Source organism: Frieseomelitta varia, unplaced genomic scaffold (genome assembly GCF_011392965.1).
Source record: "Frieseomelitta varia isolate USP_RPSP 00005682 unplaced genomic scaffold, Fvar_1.2 scaffold_191, whole genome shotgun sequence".
NCBI classification, from domain to species: Eukaryota; Metazoa; Arthropoda; class Insecta; order Hymenoptera; family Apidae; genus Frieseomelitta; species Frieseomelitta varia.
This window is the reverse complement of record NW_025109650.1, coordinates 530,582-553,121: the sequence shown is the minus strand read 5'-3', so window position 1 is coordinate 553,121 and position 22,540 is coordinate 530,582. Positions and strand designations below refer to the sequence as shown.

At 36.4% G+C, this 22,540-nt stretch overlaps 4 protein-coding genes across 14 annotated transcripts in view; 2 read left to right on the top strand and 2 right to left on the bottom strand.

The window, feature by feature from the left end:
• The first annotated feature begins 323 nt into the window (after positions 1 to 323).
• Positions 324 to 18,687, top strand: LOC122539104 (biogenesis of lysosome-related organelles complex 1 subunit 2). The gene is made up of 2 exons (XM_043673741.1): positions 324 to 1,295; positions 18,656 to 18,687. The coding sequence occupies exon 1, from the start codon at positions 774 to 776 to the stop codon at positions 1,266 to 1,268; it is 495 nt and encodes a 164-aa protein (XP_043529676.1). The 5' UTR covers positions 324 to 773; the 3' UTR covers positions 1,269 to 1,295; positions 18,656 to 18,687.
• Positions 1,675 to 3,707, bottom strand: LOC122539106 (elongin-C). Of its 2 annotated transcripts, XM_043673743.1 has the most exons (5): positions 3,587 to 3,707; positions 3,061 to 3,121; positions 2,793 to 2,861; positions 2,428 to 2,621; positions 1,675 to 2,344 (listed from the first exon to the last, which is right to left on the bottom strand). In XM_043673743.1, exons 2-5 carry the CDS (start codon positions 3,091 to 3,093, stop codon positions 2,203 to 2,205), a joined length of 438 nt encoding a protein of 145 aa, XP_043529678.1. In that variant the 5' UTR covers positions 3,094 to 3,121; positions 3,587 to 3,707; the 3' UTR covers positions 1,675 to 2,202. The 2 variants fall into 2 exon arrangements, with proteins under 2 accessions (XP_043529678.1, XP_043529679.1); XM_043673744.1 differs by lacking the exon at positions 2,793 to 2,861.
• On the top strand, positions 3,666 to 6,124 carry LOC122539099 (sister chromatid cohesion protein DCC1). Of its 2 annotated transcripts, none has more exons than XM_043673733.1 (8): positions 3,666 to 3,757; positions 4,019 to 4,195; positions 4,252 to 4,447; positions 4,548 to 4,740; positions 4,864 to 5,080; positions 5,183 to 5,292; positions 5,364 to 5,544; positions 5,614 to 6,124. In XM_043673733.1, the coding sequence occupies exons 2-8, from the start codon at positions 4,032 to 4,034 to the stop codon at positions 5,717 to 5,719; spliced, it is 1,167 nt and encodes a 388-aa protein (XP_043529668.1). In that variant the 5' UTR covers positions 3,666 to 3,757; positions 4,019 to 4,031; the 3' UTR covers positions 5,720 to 6,124. The 2 variants fall into 2 exon arrangements, with proteins under 2 accessions (XP_043529668.1, XP_043529667.1); XM_043673732.1 differs by having other exon boundaries at positions 3,731 to 3,916.
• LOC122539094 (focal adhesion kinase 1) overlaps positions 5,742 to 22,540 on the bottom strand; it is a 42,318-nt gene continuing 25,519 nt past the window's right edge. For 4 of the 9 annotated variants that reach the window (XM_043673718.1, XM_043673720.1, XM_043673717.1 and 1 more), the window contains 22 exons: positions 15,364 to 15,506; positions 14,987 to 15,162; positions 14,771 to 14,902; positions 14,541 to 14,690; positions 14,271 to 14,459; positions 14,112 to 14,192; positions 13,818 to 14,040; positions 13,405 to 13,440; positions 13,156 to 13,287; positions 12,884 to 13,066; positions 12,586 to 12,802; positions 12,312 to 12,502; positions 12,029 to 12,233; positions 11,875 to 11,954; positions 9,994 to 11,792; positions 9,325 to 9,468; positions 9,088 to 9,237; positions 8,913 to 9,012; positions 8,613 to 8,844; positions 8,235 to 8,526; positions 7,807 to 8,149; positions 5,742 to 7,721 (listed from right to left, as the gene is read on the bottom strand). In XM_043673718.1, coding sequence (XP_043529653.1) covers positions 7,829 to 8,149; positions 8,235 to 8,526; positions 8,613 to 8,844; positions 8,913 to 9,012; positions 9,088 to 9,237; positions 9,325 to 9,468; positions 9,994 to 11,792; positions 11,875 to 11,954; positions 12,029 to 12,233; positions 12,312 to 12,502; positions 12,586 to 12,802; positions 12,884 to 13,066; positions 13,156 to 13,287; positions 13,405 to 13,440; positions 13,818 to 14,040; positions 14,112 to 14,192; positions 14,271 to 14,459; positions 14,541 to 14,690; positions 14,771 to 14,902; positions 14,987 to 15,162; positions 15,364 to 15,506 — 5,176 coding nt within the window. In that variant the 3' untranslated portion in view covers positions 5,742 to 7,721; positions 7,807 to 7,828. Of the gene's footprint in view, positions 7,722 to 7,806; positions 8,150 to 8,234; positions 8,527 to 8,612; positions 8,845 to 8,912; positions 9,013 to 9,087; positions 9,238 to 9,324; positions 9,469 to 9,993; positions 11,793 to 11,874; positions 11,955 to 12,028; positions 12,234 to 12,311; positions 12,503 to 12,585; positions 12,803 to 12,883; positions 13,067 to 13,155; positions 13,288 to 13,404; positions 13,441 to 13,817; positions 14,041 to 14,111; positions 14,193 to 14,270; positions 14,460 to 14,540; positions 14,691 to 14,770; positions 14,903 to 14,986; positions 15,163 to 15,363; positions 15,507 to 15,719; positions 16,624 to 16,665; positions 16,702 to 19,549; positions 20,680 to 22,540 lie in introns of those variants that run through there. The other 5 variants (XM_043673715.1, XM_043673723.1, XM_043673722.1 and 2 more) reach the window with 5 other exon arrangements.

Sequence of the window (22,540 nt, the reverse complement as noted above, 5' to 3'; positions counted from 1 at the left end):
TAATAGAATAATTTTGTAAATATTAAAATGTTTTTAATTTTATTTGTTAAAATGAATGTTTTATTGATAATTGATATGTAATTACAATATTATCGATAGTAATCTTGATCATTGAATAAAGATAAAATAAGTCTAACACATAATTTTTATCTGTACTATTTTAAATTTTAAATTACATATTAATACAGAGTAGGATGATAATTACAGATCAAATATAGAATTCTATATTGACTAAAAATAGTGATTCAATAGTGATTCAATCTTCAAAAAATATTATTCCTTAGTCAATGCTACTACATATTAGATATATAAATAAATAAAAGAAAAAAATTGTGATTCCAATTAAACAGATACAAAAGATTATAAACAAATCTTAATTAGTGTTTTATGCAAGTAAAAACTTGATCGATTTATAAATATTGAAACACTATCACCACATAGTGGTGAAATGGTGGAATTAATCTAAACTTGTCAACAAGCAGAGTGTTACCATCTATTGTATTCGGTTAAAAACATTGACTAGATTTTTAGTTAATATTAAAATCAAAATCGCAAGAGATTACGACTTCTGGGATGCAATATATATCGGAATATAATTATAATTGAGCGAACAGTTAGCAAATGAAAAGAGTAGTACGGCATGAAAAAATATTGAATGTGAAATTTATGCCTCACCTGTAGTTTCAGCTAGAAAATAATAGGTAGCGCAGTAATTTTCTACAGAAGAGGTTATATATTGTTTCTTTTTAAGCGGATAATTATTTACTGTAACAATGACATCTGTCAAAGATCCATTAAGAGAAGATGTTCAAATTGAACAATCTTATATGGAAAATTCAGCAGATCATAACTCAAGATGTGGATCGCCGAAACGAGGAACTACGCTTTCGACAAGCACAAGTAGCTTCGAAGCATTGGATCCCCATGATCCAAATCTTAGTCGTTTAGCTAATACGATGTTTCAAAAAACTGGTGAATATTTGCAAGAAGAACTTACTTCCACTCATGCCGATTACCGCTTATTAGAACGCTTAAATAAAGAAACTATTGCGAAATATACTGAATTGAAGACAATATCCTCTAGTGTAGCGCAATCTTTGGATTCCTTAAATGAGAAATATAAAAAATTACAGCCAATCTTAGATAATATCAATGAAATTGACGATAGTGTAACCAAGTTAGAACAAGCTGCATATAAATTGGCAGCGTATTCAAAACGATTAGAAATGAAGTTTAAGGACATTGAAAAAGATACCAAAAGCAAATAGAACAAATAATTGATCAAAATTAAAAATGTAATTAATACGAACATTGTATTATTTATTGTTCAAATAAGAAAATTAATAAAATTAATATCATATTTGTTACAACAAAGGTAAGAAATACAAATAGTTAATTTTAATTTTTATAATTAACTATATTAGAATACAGTCTCACACACATACATTTTTTTGTAAGTTGCAAGATTTTGTAAAACTGTGTTGTGTGTTCTTTCTCTTATATTATATCACATAATATGTATCTAATTTTATATATATATATTATATTCTACTTATAATCTATGTGTTATTTTCTATGTAAAAAATATAAGATATAATTATGGAAGTTGCTAGAAAATAATAAATATGAAGTAATTTGTAATAGGAATAAAAGCCAAAAATAAATATTCTTATGTATAACGAAAAATATAACTATAATATATCAATAGATTCAAAAGTAAAAATTTTTGTTAGTATACAATCTAATTGAACTCTGCATCAATTGTACATAATATAAATCTTTTTTTGTAATTGTATATTAAATAGACATGCATGTACATATGTATAATATTATATCAGCACATCGTTTTTCAATAGAAATTTCATTTAGGTGCAGTAACTTATTGCATTACTGAATATATATTAAATATAATCAGATAGTATATGCAGCAAATTTAAGTCTCTTATTAATTGAAATTCCTATTATTTTCGTTTCAAATATTTATTAATGTAGCATTAATTTTTTTAACTTTATGTTTGTATTTCAAATTGTTTGATTCATTATGATAATTTATTTCTAAAATAATAACTATACTGCAAAATACAAAGTATGAATTTTTTTTAAAACCGTGTTGAATTCTTCATTTTTGAAATCTAAATTATGACCAATAAAATTGGTATGTCTCAGAGCTGAATTGCTCGTTATTAATATTATTTGCGACACTTAACAATCCAGGAAATTTCCAGCCATCAGTAATTCTAATGCAATTTCAGGTGCAATAGGAAATTCTGGTATTTCTGTGCTGCTATTTGTATAGCGTACTTTGTATGTAAAATACATGCAAACTTTTTGCAATACATGAGATCTGTAAACAGAAATTAAATTAAATATTTCATTACATTTCTTGAATATAATTAAATTTTATTGTAAGAAAATTAAAAAACTTACGGAATTTCTCGAAAATTAACTTCGTTGGCTTCATTTTCTGCGAATTGTCCAGGTCCACTTAGCATAGCTTTTATTGTTCCACTGGTTAATGCATGTTCACGTTTAACAATAAATTCATGTCCATCACTGCTGACAAGTTTTACGTACATTGCATTTGGTCCTTCACAACCACCATATACAATTCCACTTTCTTGCTAAAAGTTTATCCCATTATTTGTATATTATGTTATTTGTGCCATCATATGTTATAGTTAATATTTTTAACTACCATACAACTACACTACTGTTAGTAACAAAAGGCAAGGAATATAACAAACAGAAAAAGATCATTAAGCAGCAAAATTTTAATTTGCAGAAATAGGTACCGCATGCAGATCAATAGATGAAGTGCCTTCTTCTTCTTCTGCTTTATCGATATTTTCTTCCTCATTGGGCTTGATCCAAAGAAAAATTAGCATTAATCAACAAATTGTTTACCATAATTTTCTTGTTTTCCAATTAGAAGAATTAATGAAATTGCAGTTATGATAGCAGCCCAATTGTAACAGCACATATATTTTTTACAAATACACTTCACATATCCCAGCTGTCATGAAAAAAATTAGCATGCATAATATCTCAAACAAAACATACCTTATCAGCTTGACTGTTCACATCGTTTGACATGTTTAGATTTTATGTTATGCTTATCTTTCTAGAAAAAACAGATTCATAATTTTTATTATTATTGTTATTGTTATTGATTATCATATAAAAAAGAAAATATATACTTCAGAACATTTTTTTTTTTAAATTTGATATCTTCGTTTATAACTAAGTACGACTTGTGACAATACCATTGTATCTTGTATATTTTTTTTATTTGTGTTCTTTAAGGTTAATTTTTGCTGCATCACTTTACAAAAATAGCAAAATTAATTTGATTACTAATACAAGAGGTTTCATTTTACAAACATAATGTATCATTAATGTAGCAAATATCTTTGCTAGTAAATGTATTATCAAAAGTTAATGAAAAAAGTAATACTAAAAGAGAAGTATAAAATAGAAAACAAGTCACTATTACAGTCAGGCTGTACATTACATTTACAATTATATTTTTTCTTTGACGAAAATATCTGTCATTACATTTTACTTTTGAGTAGAAAAATGTACGTACCTTAGTGAAAAAAAATTGTACAAATTCAGACTTTTTGTTCACAACAAAGTTTCTTAATAAGTGCAATGGCAATTAATATGGCTGCTGGTGATATTGTATAAGTCTCGACAAATCGAAACTACTTCTCTATCTTCAGTTTGATTTATTCTACGATTAGACGAAGAAAAATTAGTGCGTAGAAATTTATAAAATATATATGGTTTTAATATAAAATTTGTAGTTTTTGTGTATTTTATTTATATAAATATCGTCATCCAAAACGACAACTCAGTTTTTCACTTCGACTACTAACCTTTTCAAATTTCATATCATGGAATCAGTTGAGTCTAGGTAACTATTATTACATATTCATATATTTTCATTTCACATACAAATATATATATTTAATTTATTATTTTAATAAACGATATACTTTGATTTTTATTTCTATAGCTATCCAAGAACAATGGAAGAAGTGCAAGAAAGCTTAAAATTAGCTCTCATTAAAGAATCTGATTTGCAAAAGGTAACCCAAATTTTATATTCCACAAAAGAGCCTAATGTGGAGGAGCACATAAAACTGTTAGAACTTGATGATCATTTACTAGAAACAGTAAACAAAGGAGATAGGTATGCATCTACTTGAATTTGTAAATTTTTTGCTAATAATTTATGCAACATTTTAGTTTAACATTTCAGGGTACTGAAGAAGATCTTGTAGTATTATGCACAAAACATCGAACGTATGATATTAAAGAAGCAGGAACATCTAATTCCTATTTGTTAGTACCAAAATTAAGTTTATCTGAACAGTCAAATGTAGATACAAACCGAACAATAGAAGCTCATAATATTTCTGGGATTTTTCATACATATTATGAGGTGCGTAGATTAATGTATTATTGATATGTTTATATATTGTAAATGTTACAAATGTTTGGTATAAATTTCTATTTGTAAATAAATATATAAAATACCAAAGGTAAAAGAGTGCAGACCTAAATTGGAAAAATTACTTAATGTACTTGAGCCTACATCTTTTAAAGGAATAGAATATGAATCGTCAATATCTCATGAACTTTTATACGATTGGCACAGATTAAAAAATGAAATACAAGCCAGTGAAGCTGAATTAATTCAGGCTTTAAACGATTATTTAATAACCAATATTGATGGTATTATGTTTTATAAATTATTAAATATCACATATCTGGTATTAAGTGGAAATTAATTATATTATTTATATATTAATTACATTCAATAAAAAATTACATTATTTTTTATCTTTTGTTCTCGAGGTTACTTTCGTCTTATATCATTTGAATTTGAGGCTCGAAGTTTAACACTTATGTTAGATCTTTTCGAGGAAAATAGTTGGGAAATAGATGAAGTAGATAAAGAAATTACATATGAATTTTTAAAAGAACTTATTTACAAACCTGTTTTTAATATTTTATTTACAAAATATACAGAAATAAGTGAAAAATCAAAGAAGGATGGAACACCATTATATAGGTATAAACAACTTACATAAAATTCTTTTTGAAATATAAAATATATTTTTTTATTTTAATTTTTAATTTTTTTATTTTAATTTAACTTTTTTTAATGCTTCAGATATAATGAAGAGAAATGTTGTAAAACTTTAGCAAAAGTATTATTTGTTGCTTCTCCAATAACTGAATACAAACAGTTCATGAAATCATGGAATATTGGTACACCTGAAAGTAAGTTGAAACTTTTGTAAAAAGAATTTGTTATTCATTATAAGTAAAATGCTTATATTTTTTGTATATAGAAATAGAACCAAAAGAGGAATATTTATATGGAATTGCACTTATTAGATGGAATAACCTAATGGAAAAAGTAATAGTCTCTTTTCCAGAAACTGATTTACCAATTGATGTTGATGAAAGATTTAACAAACTTTTTAAAGCAAAAAAGAAATGGACAGTTCAAGAAATAACACCCTATATAATGTAAGTAAAAATGAATTGTACTTATGAAATACAATTTTCTTTCTTGTTATAGAAATTTTTTTTTTTCAGAAATTTAACAACAAATAAAATGAACGTTAACGCTCTTCTAACTAAATATGCTAGATCTTCAATTATTAATGGTATTAAGTATTACAGCTCAAAATATGATAAATAGTTGATTAAAATTATTCATTCTGTTGAAATCATTCTTATTGTTTATTATTTTACTTATGGTCATAATACATAGTTACATTTACACAATTTTATAAATATTTTTTAAATATTACATACTGCGTTTATTCTTAATCTTTATCACCTAACTGATAACAGTAACAGGATCAATGATAGAATATTTTTGTTCCAATATCTATTTTTTTCTTTTTTGTAAATTATATTTTCAAGAACAATTATCCATACTAACAATTATAAATAATTTATCTATTTATTATTTCATTACAAATTTCGAAACCTTGTATAATGTAACTGTAAGAGAATTTTAGCTGTAAAGCTAAAATAAATTAGGCTTTTATTTTCAAGTTGACTTATGTACAAATAATTGAATAAATTTAACAAAAAAGAATTTTTAAACATATTCGATTTATCAATCAATTTTTTTCACGAAGATATATAATTTTCAAACTTTTTCGTCACGTATTTCGTAAAGAATAATATCATTCTAAAAAATCTTATAATTTTATTATATCATTATATATTATGATATTCGTCATGATATTCTTACGATAATTACATATTATGTAAAGAAATTATAAAACAAAAGATATACTTTATATAATATGACAATAATGAAAACAATATAAACATACACCACGAGATATATCGATTTTTCAATGGAATTCTGATAAATGAGTAATTATAAATTGTAGAATTCATTTGTGTCAAATATTAAAAACATTCGTGAAATTTCTAAAAATAATACTCAATTATCAATATTATTATTAAATGATAGTTTTGAGTATTTATTTACATGTACTTAACACAATTCTAGAGAAAAGTATGTGATACTTTCGATGCAATAGCAGTGTCAAATGACGTAACTATGAATTACAAATTCCTGGGATGATACATTAAAATATTACTGGACATTTTTTTGTGTTAATAGCAAAATTTGTTTATATTAAATAAACACATCTTGGCACATTAATGTTCAAAACTGTAAGATAATGAATAATGTAAAAATTGGTTAATCATCATTCTAATTTTAATTTAATGAGAAACTAAATTTTCCCAGGAACGTACAAAATAATAAATGTATAAAATGGAATATTTTATATTTATGGAATATTTAATAGATTCATAAATGCACTGTGTATGTTTTTTGCATGTCACAAGCGCATTGTATTGATGTGTTAACACTATTGTTATGCAAAGATGAAATTTTTAGAAATATTTTGTAGGAACTGACTTGCCGCTGAAGAATGATTTTTATTTTTTATAAAATATTTTATATAAATTTCACAAATTGGTATGAATTGCTAAATAATTATCTAATAGAAATAACATTCAGTCCCATTTTTTTACAATTATAATCACTCCTCTTAGCAGAGAATAGACTATTAAATTATAAATTCATAGAAACAATTTGTAAAGATTGTGTCCTATAAGAAATTAAATTTTTGCAGAATATTTTAAACTATTCGTTTAAATATATATTTATAAATCTATCTACATATATAGAATTATTTAACTAGTTACAGGGTGATGCAGTAAGACAATCTCTGAAGTAATGGATATTGTAATAGAAATCTCGTTATAGTTAATATTGAATAATGTTAAAGTATATGTAATAAAATTTAAATATCATTTTAAAAATATTAAATATTAGCTTTGTATCAACAAAAATTGTCTGCAATTGTAATCCTTTAAATTCGAGAATATCTTTTGTGTCACCCTATATATGTCATACAATAACAAATTAACAATAATTCTAAAGCTTTGGAGTGATTTCTGTATAGCTGTGACTTACGCCTTTCAGTAATAATTCTACCATTACATCTAACGAATACTGTCCTATCTATAAGTACATTTAGACAAAGTTTGTTAAATGTTAAAAAGAGCTATAAAGCATAAATACTAAATCTCCAGCTGCTGAGTTATGCATGAGATATAAATGGGTAACTTGTACGATGTGGTCTATGTACAATTTCTTCGAAGTTTTCCTAAAATTAATAAATATAAATGCAGTGAAATAAATTGAATAACAAATTTTATGTGAATTACACATAATGGAATAAACAACTTTACCTTAATGCAAGGCACCTCGTTGTTAGCTATCAGTTGTCGTTTCATTTGTCGTTTTATTATTAGATGCAAACACCGATTGTTGATTAATACCTGTTGTAACTGTTTGACTGGGATGAATGACAGGTCCAACTGTTTGGACTAAATTACAGGTAACTGGAACCATTGGTGGAAGATTAACCGAATTATTCATAGGACTGATATTACAAGATAACGATGGTCTTTTTCTTTCTAAACTATTTGTGGTCATTTGTCTTCTTGTTGTTGAATTACGTTCAAGACTGTTAGTGACGATATGATGCCTTCTTTCTAAACTAGAGCCACTACTAATATCAGTTTGGCTACCCTAAATCGACAATTATATTTTTAAAATATCATTTCACTGAAATTATTTAATTGTTGTATAAAATTAAGTTTAAATCATGATTTACCTGCAATGAACGATCAACGGATTGGCCCATTCTATGTAAAAGATCACCGCTTTGACTCTGTCTGAATGTTGTACCTTGACGTTCACTCGATTGACTTCTCCTCAGAAATTGTTCTCCAGATTGACTGGAACGAATACGACTTTCTGGTATCGATTCTTGCGAAGTATTAATATGATTTTGCTTTTGACAAATTTGGCTATCTACATATGGATATCGAATACGTATCGAGTCGATTACATCTAAAAGATTTTTTGCATCCATTGCTAAAATGTGCGCTGCTGACAGCATTCCTCTGAAATCACATTAAATGTTTCATAACATTTTCGTTTATCTGTTACACGTGGAGATGTGCCAGTACGTATTGATCAAAATATTTACTTTCGGTATTCTGCATCCAAAGTAGTAGCACTGTATTTTTGAGCTTGCTTCATGGCAGTTACAAGTTCTGCCATATCCTTACTAAGAACTTTATGTGCCATTTCTACTTCTCGATGAGCAGATATGGGTAATATGTCCATTAGAGCATCTACAGATGAAAGTAACGCTCTCAATTCAATACCCACTTTACGCACTAACTCCAAATATTGATCAGCTTTGCTTTGTTGAACACCTATTTTTGCGAGTTAAAATATTATTTAAAATTATAAATATCTCGGAACTTCGAATAATAAGTCATACCTTGAGACAGAGACATCACAGCACGAACAACGTTGGTGGTACAATCGTATACCTTGTCGTTCGTTCTATCCAGATCGGCGGTTGGTGTAGGTTCCATTTTCTACGAAATAGATTTTTTTTTTGTAATTTTTCCCATATTTAAACTAATTCAAACTCAAGCAAACTGAGAAATTACCTTCACAACGATTACTTTTTCGGTACTTTTATCGGAGCCTATAGAACCAGTATTAGCGCTGTGCTGTTCATGATTTGGTGACTGCGTAACTGAACGGGGAACCGGAGGACTCGCGCTTTCGTCGCCACTCGTTGCAATGGATAAGCGTTTCTAAATATGGAAATAAATAATAAAAGAATGTAAAAATGATCGCAACAAGCATCGTGAATATGAAAAAATGCAAATAATTAGTCGTACCTCTTCCCTTGCCAACCAACGACTATCTTCTTCGGATTGGCGTTGTTGTTCCAAAAGTCGTTGTTCCAGCAGTTTCTGTTCGTCGTCAATTCCACTGTTGAAATTTTCTGTAATGCTGTCGAATATCTGTGACTGTATGGTTCTCTGAAAGGAAAAGATTCACTTCATTTTCATCAATCCGCTCGCCAATCATCAAAGTAATTCATTGTTTCAATATGTTTAATAAACATATATATATATATACATAGTAAAATTAAAGAGATGCATAATTCTTGATGCAAAACCAATTTCAGAACAATAGTAGTGCAATCATACTCATTACATGCAGCTCAGATTGTTATAGTGATAATATTATCTCCATTCTTCATGCAAAAAGATTAGCCTACCAAAACTGCAAAATAAAATTCATTTCGGTTATAAATGAAAAATATCGTCTAGTTATATATAAACGAAAGAAAAGGGCCATTGTGTGAATTTAAACGAGCATGTGAGCGCATCTGCATTATACCAGAAGCAATATATATATATGTATGTGTGTATGTATGAATTGTATGTACATTTGATTTGCAACAAAAGTATGGTGCTGCAAGAATTTCGGATCATAAATAAAAATAATATGCTGTTGCAGATAGAAGATGCGATTGTCATTCCTAGGAGGCTTTGCCAAACCTGATCTTGCTGTGCCTCCTCTGTCATCGAGCTGCTCGATGACATTGTGCTATCACTGACAGCGGATGATATCAGTGATCCAGAGAGTGTACCATCCGTCGAGCTTGTCAGTTGTTCATCTTGCTTTTGATTTACGAATGTTGTAATTTTCGCAACACCGGTTGCCATCTGAGGAGCATTCGATCTTATGATTCCCGTCTGCATCACTGGTTGTGGTAAATATTGTGTTGCGTTCGTTGTAGTTGCCGGTAGATTTGCTACATTGCCTTGAGTCGAGACATGCTGCGCAGCGGTAACAGAAGTCGACTGTTGCCCCATTACAATGTTAGATATGCTTGGATGAACGTGCTGTTGGTTAGCTGGTTGAACCGAGCCACCTGATGTGGCGAAATGCACGGGATGACTTTGTGCTATTTCAAAAGACAATTGCTGATTCACGTTCATCGCTTGAGAGCACGGTACGTGACTCGCAATTCCAGCTTGAATTTGCTGCACGTACACGGGGGCCTGAATCTTCTGAGCTTGCACCACCGTAACTGAGGCTGCTTGCGCCGTGTAAATTGGGTTAGCGCCAGTTGCTTGATTTTGCTGATTCGTATATTGCGTCGAGATGTAAGAAACAGGTTGATGAATGGGATTCTGTTTCTGGATGTTTTGCACATTCTGTGACTGTGACATGTACATTGGTTGCGTCCCTGGATGGCTAATGTTCGAATAGATTTGCTGATAGCTCTGAGCGTGCATCGGCTGTAGATTTTGTCCTGGAGCCGAAATGTGCGCTAAATTGCTTCTCGCATTTGGTATGGCAGATCCAACCGACACGTTCACGGGTTTCAAGTCGGAGACATTTTGGTTCTGGATGTTTTGCGCTCGGAATTTTAGTACCGGCCCGTACAAACATTCCGTATTGGATGAGGGAATAGCAACACTAGCCGAACTAGCAATCGGTACACGAGGATATACGACGGCAGTGGCAGGATTCTGTATGCAACTAGAATTTTGGCTCACCGGAGCAACACCGAACGTCTGACTCGTATTATTGGCAGAGAACTGGTTAAAATTTGATTGATTTTGATTGGTCAATCCTACGATACTATTCAAGCTACTAGGCCCAAAGTTTCCAGGATTTTCACCGAAATTACCACCTACACTGGGACTCTGGCTAAGATTGCCAATGATAGCAGAACTCTGCGTAAAATTAGCGACAGGCCCATATATTTCGCCACAGGTGGCTACGCTGGTTGTAACGGGAATAGCATTGGATGTTGTGAATTTTTGAACGGGAGAGTACAAGTCTCCAGTAATGTTACCAACGACTTTTGAACTAACCGCGTACAAATTTTGCATCTCTTTAACCTTCTGCTGCTTTCTATTGGCAGCGGGGGACTGAGCTTGTGTCGTGTCTGAAATGTTAAGGCTGGACATGAGAGGAGTGTCGGAGGAGTCAAGGGAATCTAAATTAGTGTCGGACAGAGTAGAGTCTCCTGAATGAGTATCATGAGAGGCAGAAGGTTCTGAGATGGCTGGATCGAAAAAGGGTAGATCTGAAACTAAGGCGGTAGTTAAGACTTGCTCTTCGTCTTGAAATTGCACGGCTAAGGTATTGAAAGGCGAGGCTGGTGTTGTGTAGACGGAGGGACATACCCCCCTAGTTTGATTATCCTTGAGAAGTTGCGCGAGAACCTCGGGGCTTTGCGCCACGATATATGTCGAAACTGGTGCTGCGGCGGTTAGCTGAGATTGGTCCGTCGTGTTTTGCGGTTGCCTCGAAGGTTTCGGTGGCGGTACATCGTCTGCGCCTAAATGACGATAGATTATCTGCTCCGTGTCCAACAAAGAATTATTGGAGCGCTTTAAATAAAATTTGTTCTTTTTACGTACCCCAAGACATGGCTTGCACTCTTCTGTTTTCCCGTTTCATTGTTTCTTGCTGCTGGTGTTTCTCTTCCAATAAAATTTCACTATAATATCATAATCTTTAATTTAACAAAAACTGTCGAACAATGAAAATAAGAAAGAAGCAAGATGTACATACTGCAAAGTTTCTCTGATTTCTTTGAACGTCGGTCGTTTACTAGGCTCATAACTCCAGCACTGAGACATCAAAGAATATAATCGCGGAGGACAGTGATTCGGTAATGCAAGTCTTTCCCCGTTTTCTAATTTACGAATCACTTCGTTATTTTTTACACCTTGAAACGGTTTTACACCTAACATTAAAATTTCCCACATGCACACACCTGAAGAAATAAAACGGAAACATTTCATATTGTCATCGAATATGAAAGAAATGCGAGTTTTCATTTTAGAACACTTACCAAACATCCAAACGTCAGACGATGTTGTAAATCTTCGAAAATTAATACTCTCTGGCGCCATCCATTTAATTGGTAACTTACATCTACTCGCAGTATAATAACTTTGATCTTCCACCCATCTGCTAAGACCAAAGTCTGCTAATTTTACGGAATTGTGTGCAGAGACTAGTACGTTTCTTGCAGCAATATCTCTATAAAAAGTTAATAAATATTTACAATAAATGATCGTCAGTAAATTATAGTCCTTCAGCTGTAATTCTTCTTTGTTAATTACCTGTGTACAAATTTCTTGCTCTCAAGATACGATAAGGCAGTGCTCAATTGAAATGTATAAAGTAAAAGAGTGGCGAGATCCAGACGGTGTTTGTTCGACTGTAGATAAGCTCGCATTTCCCCTAATTTGGCTAATTCCATCACTAACCAAATTGGTGCCTCGGAACACACGCCTATCAGTCTTATGATATGAGGATGCTCGAATTGTTGCATTATGTCTGAAATTTTACATCACACAATATTAATGCGATCAAGCGATCACCCTCGGTTTTTAATCCACCGATTGAATTCTTCCTTACAGGCTTCCTCGAGGAATTTCTCTGATGTTGCAAGATCCGCGTCGACTTTACAAGTTTTAACTGCTACAGGTATTACTTGATTGTCCCGTCCTTTATATGAACCTTTATGTACATTGCCGAACTGTCCCTCTCCAATGATTTCACCTAATTCCACTTGATTCCTAACTATTTCATAGTCTCTCGCTAAAATTCAACGATCAGAGTTTTGAATTATCTTTTACGCGTGAAACGCAGACAACAAACTTTTTTGTTTTTGTAAAAATTACACTTACTGGCTGGTGTTGAATAATCTCCTTCTTCGTCCACAATTTCCGCATAATCCTCCGACAATATAGTTCCCGTTTTGCTTACATTTTTCTCTGGACTATTGGAACCATCTTGTCTGTACTTTGGTGGATGAGCATCTATTTTTTAAGACGAAGGATATAATCAATAATCGCGAATATATCAATCTTGATTCTCATGCAATTATTCTAAATGAGACAGTAAACTACGGCACGGGATCATTCAAAACTACAAACCTTTGCATGGACAGGGATAGTTTTTCCACGATGCAGCTTGGAAGTGTAAACGATTATAACTTAGTACCTTTTATACAACGTAAAAGGGATTCGTGCGAGATATATGGGATGTGATGTACATGATTTCATTATAAAAGTACAATGAAACTAAACGTTTTGCTTACGTTTATAAATAAAACAAGTTTCTATATAGTTGGTCGAATACTATCACGAATGCCGGTAAAAGCTAAAGGAAATGTTCGTTGCATCAACATTGAGATTGTGTTAGCTTTAAGATGCCAACATACTAAGAGGATAAATATCAAGATAAAGAAACAAACAAGTTAAAATTTAAATGGCAAGTGATAACAATTTTTTTGCAGCATGCCAGTCTTTACGGCTGCTTAACAAATTTTATTCAAACATTGCCGTACCTTTCCTGTTCCATAACGAGGTATTGCTTCCAGTAACTAGCCTACAGTACCCGTCGATTAAATCCGCCAGACTTTCTGCTTGGTCTAGGCTCGAGCAAGTTATACTAAGCGTTTCCGCCGCCCCAGCTACTCTTAATTTAATACACGCCTTTGCATGTTCCTTGCAGTCTGATACCAGTGTTTGTATAGACTGTATTTGAGAGAACTCGGCCATTCTCGTTGGCTATGGAAGATTTAACGTTACCAATGAAATGTCGTAATATCTTTGACGAATTGAATTAATCAGATATTTACCACCGTTCCTCCTCTGTGTGCCATGTAAGATATACCTAAATCTGGTCCAATGACTAGTTCTACAGGTATAGACCAGCTCGACTGTAATGTAGAATAATTTTAAACTATGAAAAACTACACAGAAACAACATAGAGAAAGAGAGAGCAAAAATAACTTACCCCCAAAGCGCATATAAATCTCTCTTGATCGAATCTGTAATGGGCGCGTAAAAGATCGAAGAACTTGAACATACATTCCAGTTCAGACAATGCGGCAACCTTTTTGAAGTGTTGTTGTATTAACTTGCGTAGTGCCTTTGGTTTCATTCCGTTTAATACGGATCGCGGCAAGAACTTGTGCAAGCCGACCTGCGAATGAAATGCGAAGGTTCTTACTCGTGGAAACTCGCGAAGAAACCCAACAATTTTCGTAGGAACAACGTGCCTCACCTCTCTTTCTAGGTACTCGAGATTGCTCTTCTTGTCGAGGGCGATCTGTGGCATGTCTTTGAAGAAGTAGCGAATCTCAAGGCAGCATAGTTGTACCGCCACGTCTTGATCGAGAGCTGCGTGATTCGCGCAGAGATAATCGTTTCGGACCTATAAGGACAAAAGCATAAATTAAATGCTAATTCGATCTGTTTGTAAAATTGAGGAAATTGATTTTCAGAGGTAAATACCTGGTCGTAGTAGTAGAAGAAGGTCACTTTATCCTTTTCGTACAGGTCGTTCAGATTTTGCGGCAAATATCGTACTCTCAATTCGTACCTCCATTCGCAGTGAGGATGTTTCTTTTCATATTTTTCTTGAACCTGGCGATAACGAACGATTTCTCAATTTTACTATTCGTAATAATAATAAAATACTCGTTTAAAAGAGACAGATGTCGCAAGTACCTGATACATGGTTGTGTCTTGATGTAGCCAGTAACTCTCTCCCGATCCAGGGTGATGCAGCCTCATGGCGTACAGATTTCTATAATGCCTGGTCCCGACTGCTAGTCGACTAGTTACCAAAGAGATGATACCCCTCACGTCGATCGCGTCACCGAATTTAACAACGTTGAAACCACCTGGAAGCCCAATGATTTTTTCAATCACGAAAAAGGAAACGTGGATGGTATATAAATACTATTTAAAGCAGTTTCGTGTTCCTTTTACGGGGAAAAGAACCCTCCGTTTCTTTCTTACTGGTATACAATAAATTTTGCCGGAACGGGCCCCCTCTAATTATTTCGAGCGGCACTTTACTGGAGATCGGGGTAGAAATTTACCGTTAGGTAGATGGACCTTTAGAGTCGCTTTATCCATGGGGGTGGGCGATCCATGGGGCGGCGTGTTTCTTCCGCCGCCGCTTCCCTGCACGCCGCCGCCTCCTCCAGCTCCATCTCCCACGCCAGTGCTCATCCCCTCATGGCTGTACGAAAGAGAAAAAAAGAATAAAAAAGAGTCTGATAAAAAGAAGAAAAAAAAAAAAAAGAGCCGGCTTAGTCGACGAAGCGGCAATGGCCACGTCAATTATGCATTATCTCGTGAAATCTCGGCTCGCACTAGTCAACTAACGTGTAAGCTTTGGGTCGAGACGATTAATTATTCATCGAACCATAGAGGAAAGAATTTCTTTTGAAACCTTTTCCCGACGTGAGTTTCCTTGTCGGCGAAGCATGGATAATACGCAACAAGCAGAGAAACTTGTACTTTAAACATCGTACAACGGCTACGAAACTCCTGGCTGGAACGTTCAATTACGAGAACTTTTAAAATTGCCACAGTCTCCTCTTCCTCTCTCTCTCTCTCTCTCTCTCTCTCTCTCTCTCTCTCTCTTTCCTTCTTTATTATTAAAGTCCCTGCTTTAATTAAAAGTCCATGGCAATGTTACGCTACAGTACAAACGTTTCTCGACGTTTTACGAACAAAGATTTTGCGTGCGAACAATCGAGTAGTCACGACTGTGTTCGTCCAGGTAATCGTTCCAAGCCGTTTCTCGCGCACAGTCAAAAGTTTCTCGGCATTTTTCGATATTGTCACTGGTCACCATTCCGTTTTACTACCAGTATCCGCGTATCACTCGAATCTCACTCGAGAATGTCCAAACGACTAGACACGTTGACGACAGTCAACTTATCAGCACTGATTAAAATTTGCACGATAACTTCCGGATATCGGTGGTTGACGAATCAGTACAATCACCGATCGTTTTCTGGGAAAAAGAATGAATTTGTCTGAATCCAAGTCTGAATTACAGACTTGGAATTTTTAACAAAATAGCTTCCCGGATTATATTTTCTAAAATATACACGAAGAATCCGTGTGAACCGCGACAAAACGGTGTGTGGGTGACTTTTCTGAAATTTTTTTTTCCATACAAAGATACAACCATAGACAGAAGGACGAGTTAACCCTCCGCTTGTTTGAGATCAAAGACGATAGCGCGGTTGGATTTAGCCGAACGTTGGCCGCGATGGAAAATTCGCGTAGCGTGAACGATGATGGGAGCCTTTTGAAAAGGGGGCCTCCTTTGCCACGTGTTTGTACGCAACCGCATCCCCATTCAACCGTCCGAGTTTGATACCAACCCCTTTTTGGACGCGGCCTTCTGACACGTTTGCACGCGCGTTGCACTTACATAGTTACCGATTCAGACCGCTTGCGAACGTGTGCATTTGTAGCTGGAGGGGAGAAGAGAAGAGAAGAGAAGAGAAGAGAGGAGAGGAGAGGAGAGGCAGGCATTGACGAAAGTCTCCGGTCTCGATTCTGAAACCGGAGTTCCGGCGACTCTTTTCAAGCAGACCGAGCAGCTTAACGTGAACATTCTCTCCTCCCGGTGAGAATGTTCTGAAAGAACTTCGAATTCACCGCCGGGACCTGTGTTTCGGAAGAGCCGACACGATCGTACCGACAGACGTTCCTGCACGGCGTCGCGTTATTAAGATGATTTCACTTGGTTATCATTCAGCCACCGAGTTACGTGGCTATTGAACGACTGGATGAAAGCAACGCGCTGGTAAAACGGCGAGAACTTTACGGATTGGCCCACGGATCGCGTATTTAGAAACGCTTTATCACGATTGGTTAAAAAGCCAATTTTCCAGCTTCCAGGTGTGTGTTTTTATATCGTGCGATGCGCGCGTAACTCGCGAAACAAGTTTCGATTTTTGCATTGGCTTCTCGCGTCTCTCGGTGTTTTCCGTAACATCGATGACGTAATTCCTCTCCGCGCATTCCTCTTCGTGAAAATGAGTAATCTCCGTCGCGACGAATTCGCGAATTCGGAACTCCGTGAAAAGCGAACGCGCGCGAAAGCGGTCGCCGAGCGGTTTCAGCTGAGCCGAAGCTCGTGCGTTCGCGTCGCTGCTATTAATGCAAATGTATATTACGAGCGTCGTCCGGCTATGGAATGCCGTCGGTCAGGGACGAAGCACTTAGACCGAGAACCACCAACTATTCGGCTGGCATGCTGGATCGCGGAAAGAATCGCTCGGAATCGTTCCAAGAAGGCTGGTGTTTACTCGAAAAATGGTGGTAGCTCATAGGATTGGAAGCACAGGTAACGAAACGGTTCTTCGTACGCGAGGATTGCACTTGTTTGCCGCGGATCGAGTAATTAGATTATAATAACTCGCTCGATCAAAGTAATTAAATTAAGCGACGGTGAATTCCGTCGAGAAGAGTAGAAACGAAAGGGCCGGTGGCTTTATTCAACAGCGACAGCTGTTTGGTTGGTCGGCAAAGCGCGAATTAATTATTTGCGTGACGTTACAGCGGCCGCGATGCGGCTCGTATTTACGGAAACTCAAGCGCGGGCCGATCGGCGAACGAGCCGTGCCGGTACAAGCCGATGGGCCTTTTAATGCACGTTGCACTTTAGAGCAACGTAACAACGAACGGAGCGCGTTGCGCAATTGTTAAATGCCGCCATGGTATATATCGGCCGGGAGAATCTTTCTGCGGGGAATCGAGACATAATCGAGGGATGATCGGTGAGACTGCCTCGAATTTGAGGCGAATTTTGCCTCGTTATATATATATATATATAGCGATGAATATTCATTTTCCTCGCCACGTTTCCGCGACTCCGCCAAATCGAGCGAATTAATTCAATTGTGCGCAACATATTAAATAACTTCCGACCCGTTGATTACAAAGCGCGACTTTATTATTTGTTTGCTGCTAAATATCACGGAGTCGGAGGTAAGTGGTGAAATCGCCATTAAATCGGCGGATCGCTTTCACGAGAAGCAGAGGTAATTATGCTTGAAATATTTTATGTTTCGCGAAAAGTATCTTTTTTTTTTTGCTATCCTAAGAGAAGGATCGTTTCAGCGAGCGTTGAATCACTGTCACTGTTTGAAGAATATTCTTGTTGTTTTAGAACGACTTGTCACAGCGAGAAATCGGGGAGAGACAATGACGATCGCTATTAATACATTTACAGCGGGTGTTACACACATATATATATATATACTTGACTTTCGTTGGTTAACAAAAATATTAATGTAAATGAATAAGTGAAATTATCTATGAATATGTGTCAAAATATTCTACATATAAATCATTAAAATATATATATATAAATATAATTAATTAATAAATTATATATATAGTTATATATAATTATATATATAATTATATATAAATTCTATATATAATTACATATGTAAATTCTATATATAAATCATTTAAATTCAAACAGAAAGTAACATTAATTTTGACAAGAATATCTCTAAATACTCCGAAATTAGTCATATTGATGGATTCCATTGTTACAGTATATAAAATAAAATAAAATTGTACAATTATTTATAAAATTTCTACAATGATAGTTCCAATGAATGATACGCATTTCATACAGGCAGCCGTCATTTCAAATATCCCGCCGAAAGGGCAGCAAAGGGTAGTCTTAGCGGTATAAGAAGAGGGAAGAAAATGCAACGGAGGGAAAAAGAGAGGGAGAATACGCGAAGTGCGTCCCTGACCCGACGTGGAGTAGTGGAGCGACTCGACTCGGCGCAAGCAGAACCACCACGCACCTGCGACTGTCGCCCACGCACTTTACCTTTCACTATTACTTTCTCTATTGCGCTTTTGCATCGTCACAGCCGTAACGAGGCTCGCGTGCCTCGGCCACTCGTTACGAGCCGCGAAACATACACATCGCCACGGGAGGACGCGAGCGCGAATACAAATCGTCGCGTTCAATCTCGTCGCTAAGGACTGTTTCGCGGAAACAAGACGACTCGCAACGGGGGGGCTCCCGTTTGCACGAAGGAATCTTAATTGCGCAAGACGAAAGTCTTCCTCCACGAGGAAGGAACGAGTAAAACCCCTGGATGATGCAAAATTCCCCCACTTCTTCTTCGTAGGGCGTTCCTTCTTACTATTCCCTCCAACTCGTCTCTTTTCTAAGGTTTCTTCTTCCAAGTAACGCTTGGTTTTCTTTCGAAGAGTTTTAGAATTTACCTCGGACGAGACACCTTGTGAAATTTCCACGTGCCCAGTGTGTCGGGGGTGTAGGACTCGCTGCATCTCAGCTGGCCCAGGGAGCACAGCAAACCTCCGTTCTCCCTTCTCCATCGTTTCTCTCGAGGACACGCTCTATCTCGCCGGAGGAAGAACACCCCCCTGGCATCTTTGCCCAAGGATTCCAGGTTTTGGCCGCGGCAACTTGGCCAGGAGATCCCGTTGGCCTTACGTTCTATCAGCTCCAGCATTATCCTTCCAGAATCCTCGACGAACCTCTCACGAAATCACGTACAATTCATCGAACAATTATCGAGGAAAATAATAATCATCGGTCGAGGCAGCACCTTTGTGGAATGTTCGTCGACTGACGATCAGTCGGTTGAACACGTCATCGAGTAGCAAGCGATTGTTGCAGTTGGCTTGGTTGAAAGTTCTTTGATAGTACCGTGTTTCGTTGTACCAATATCCTGGCGATTTCTGCTCGATCCGGTTGTCTTCTCATCATAGTCTCTTTCTCTCTCTCTCTCTCTTTTTCTCTCATAGGCTATCCGGTTGTCCATTCGTCCTTCGTTCGTTCGATGGTAACTCGATGCTTCTGAGAGAGCACAGATCGGTTGGTCCGAGCCAACTCAGTGTCCACTTGATCCTTGTGATCGACGCCAGCGAATCGAGACACGGAGGAACTGTGTCGAAACGATCGCATGGGTCTCGTTTCACGAAATTGAATTACATCTGGTCTCCGCGTCTCGAAATACAACCGTGGCACGGAGGGGGAGGGGACGAGGAGCCAGACATCGCGCACGATTTTAATTTCGCGCTGGCTGGTTCAACGTCCCGGAGTCTCGTTGCCTGGTCGTTGGCTCTCGCCGATTTTTCAGCCCCGATGGGAAACTCGCGTACATCGAGCAGCGCCGCGACACTTTCAATTCGAATATGGAGCGTCGAAAAATTTTCCGTGATAGAACGAAGCTCGACTCTCGGTCCTCGCCTTTTTTCTTTTTTTCACGCACTTCGAAACCCAACCGGATGACCCACCCTCGAAACGTTCGCGTCCTTTCGTCGCGGACACGTCTTTGCGTTGTACGTGTACGCGCCGTCTCGACGTCGGATAGAAACTGATCGACGAGTTGAACGGACAACCTGTCCGTTCTCTTTCTCTCTTTCTCTCTTCTCCTCTCTTTCCCTATCGAGCCGTTCCTTCTTTCCTACGTCCGTGTTTCACGCGGTATTAACGCGTGGGATGTCGATGAAAAATTGAGTCGCTAGCGCAATTCCTGCGGCGCAAATAAACAGGGTGATCGGCTGTTCCAGGTCGGCGCGCGATCGCGCCAACAGACTGCCTGGAGACGCCGATATCGTTCGATATTTCCACCTTCGTCGAACCTCTACCGAGATCTTGTCTCCTTCTTTCCTTCTTTTTTTCCTTTTTTTACTTTCTATTTCCGTCTAATCGACTTTCAAGGTTAAGGGGTGTCTTCGATCCTTCTCGCGAGCCGTCTTCATCGGAACGAGAGAGAGAAAGGATGACACCGACGGTGTCTTATGCAAATTAACCTCGTTTCTCAGAGTCTCGATACGTACCTACGTATTTATTTCACGAGGATGAGAAAGAGAAAAAAATCACGAGAACCGGGCTACGAGGAAACGCGGAAACCGCGTCCAAGACGAGGAATGCAAAGCAATACCGACAATATCGGGGCGAAGAAAATACGAGTCCGACAGGTCTCGCAACGCGACCAGGCCGCGGCGTGAAAGGTTCTCTACAGGACAACGAGCGAGCGGTGTTTAATGGCATTTGGGCGAAGGATAGGATGTTAAACAATAGTTTGCAGGAATAAATCATCCACGCCGTGTATTCGATCGTTCCTATACAACTTCGCAAGGGTCAACGCTTCACGAGGATTTGTATTTCAACGAAAATCGTCAAGGTGTTTCATCGAGATGGAAGAGTATTGCAGTTTTCTGCAGCCTGAAATCCGGATTGACACGTGGAATCTAATTTAGTACACGGAATTTAATATGTAGTATAGCATCTCTATCAGATCGATGATACTATTCTAACTGAAAACGATAGCCCTAATGCACAACAGCGCATAATCAAGCAGATGGGATACGAGTTGCATCTGCATTGCGACTTTGCATACGTATATATGTACAGTCGTTCGCGAATACATACGTGGTACATTTTTCACATCGGTAACATTGTAGTTCAGCATCATCTTTTTTATACGACACGTTTGACATTTTCGCCACCATTTCCCCTTTTTCACTGCTGCAATCTTCGCGTTTATTTTCCTCGGGGAATTGAATTTTCTTCTGGCTGGAGAACTCCTCTCACCCTGTGTTATAGAGTTACTTCTTCTGGGGTAAAGGGAATTGTTCCAAGTTCGAATTTCATTACGGCGAAGCGAATATACGGCGAGGAAGACACTGGCGAAGAGAAACCTCTAAAAACCCATTCATGGGTAAATAGATTATTTACCCATCGACCTGTGGATAGCTATCATCTGCGGAAGTAACTAGAACCGGAAGGAAACCACTGAGAACGTTTACAGTAGCAAGGTAATCGGTAGGAACAATGTTGGAGATAACGACCGTTAGTGATCATTAATTCATAGCAGAATGGACATCGTCCACGGTACATATTGCGGTGGAATATGCATGAACGTATGCGTGAGCGAGAAACTCCAGCTAGTGAGAACTCGCAGAATGCCAAGCAGAAGGAATTGTACAGGAACTTGTTGTGAAAAATCACTGACAGTCTTTGCTCGAATTGATGAGGAATTTTTATGTTAATCGCGCCGTTATGTTTGTTAAATACGATTGACGATTTGTTAGAACGGTGACGATTGATTTGAGATTGATTCGGTGGATGTGACCAGCCTAGATACGAGTCGTAAACTCAAAGACTTGACGTTCCGCCTCGAAAACTAGCTCGTAAGTCCTGCTAAGCCAGTCAGAACGATGGTGGGTCCTTCTAGATTCTAA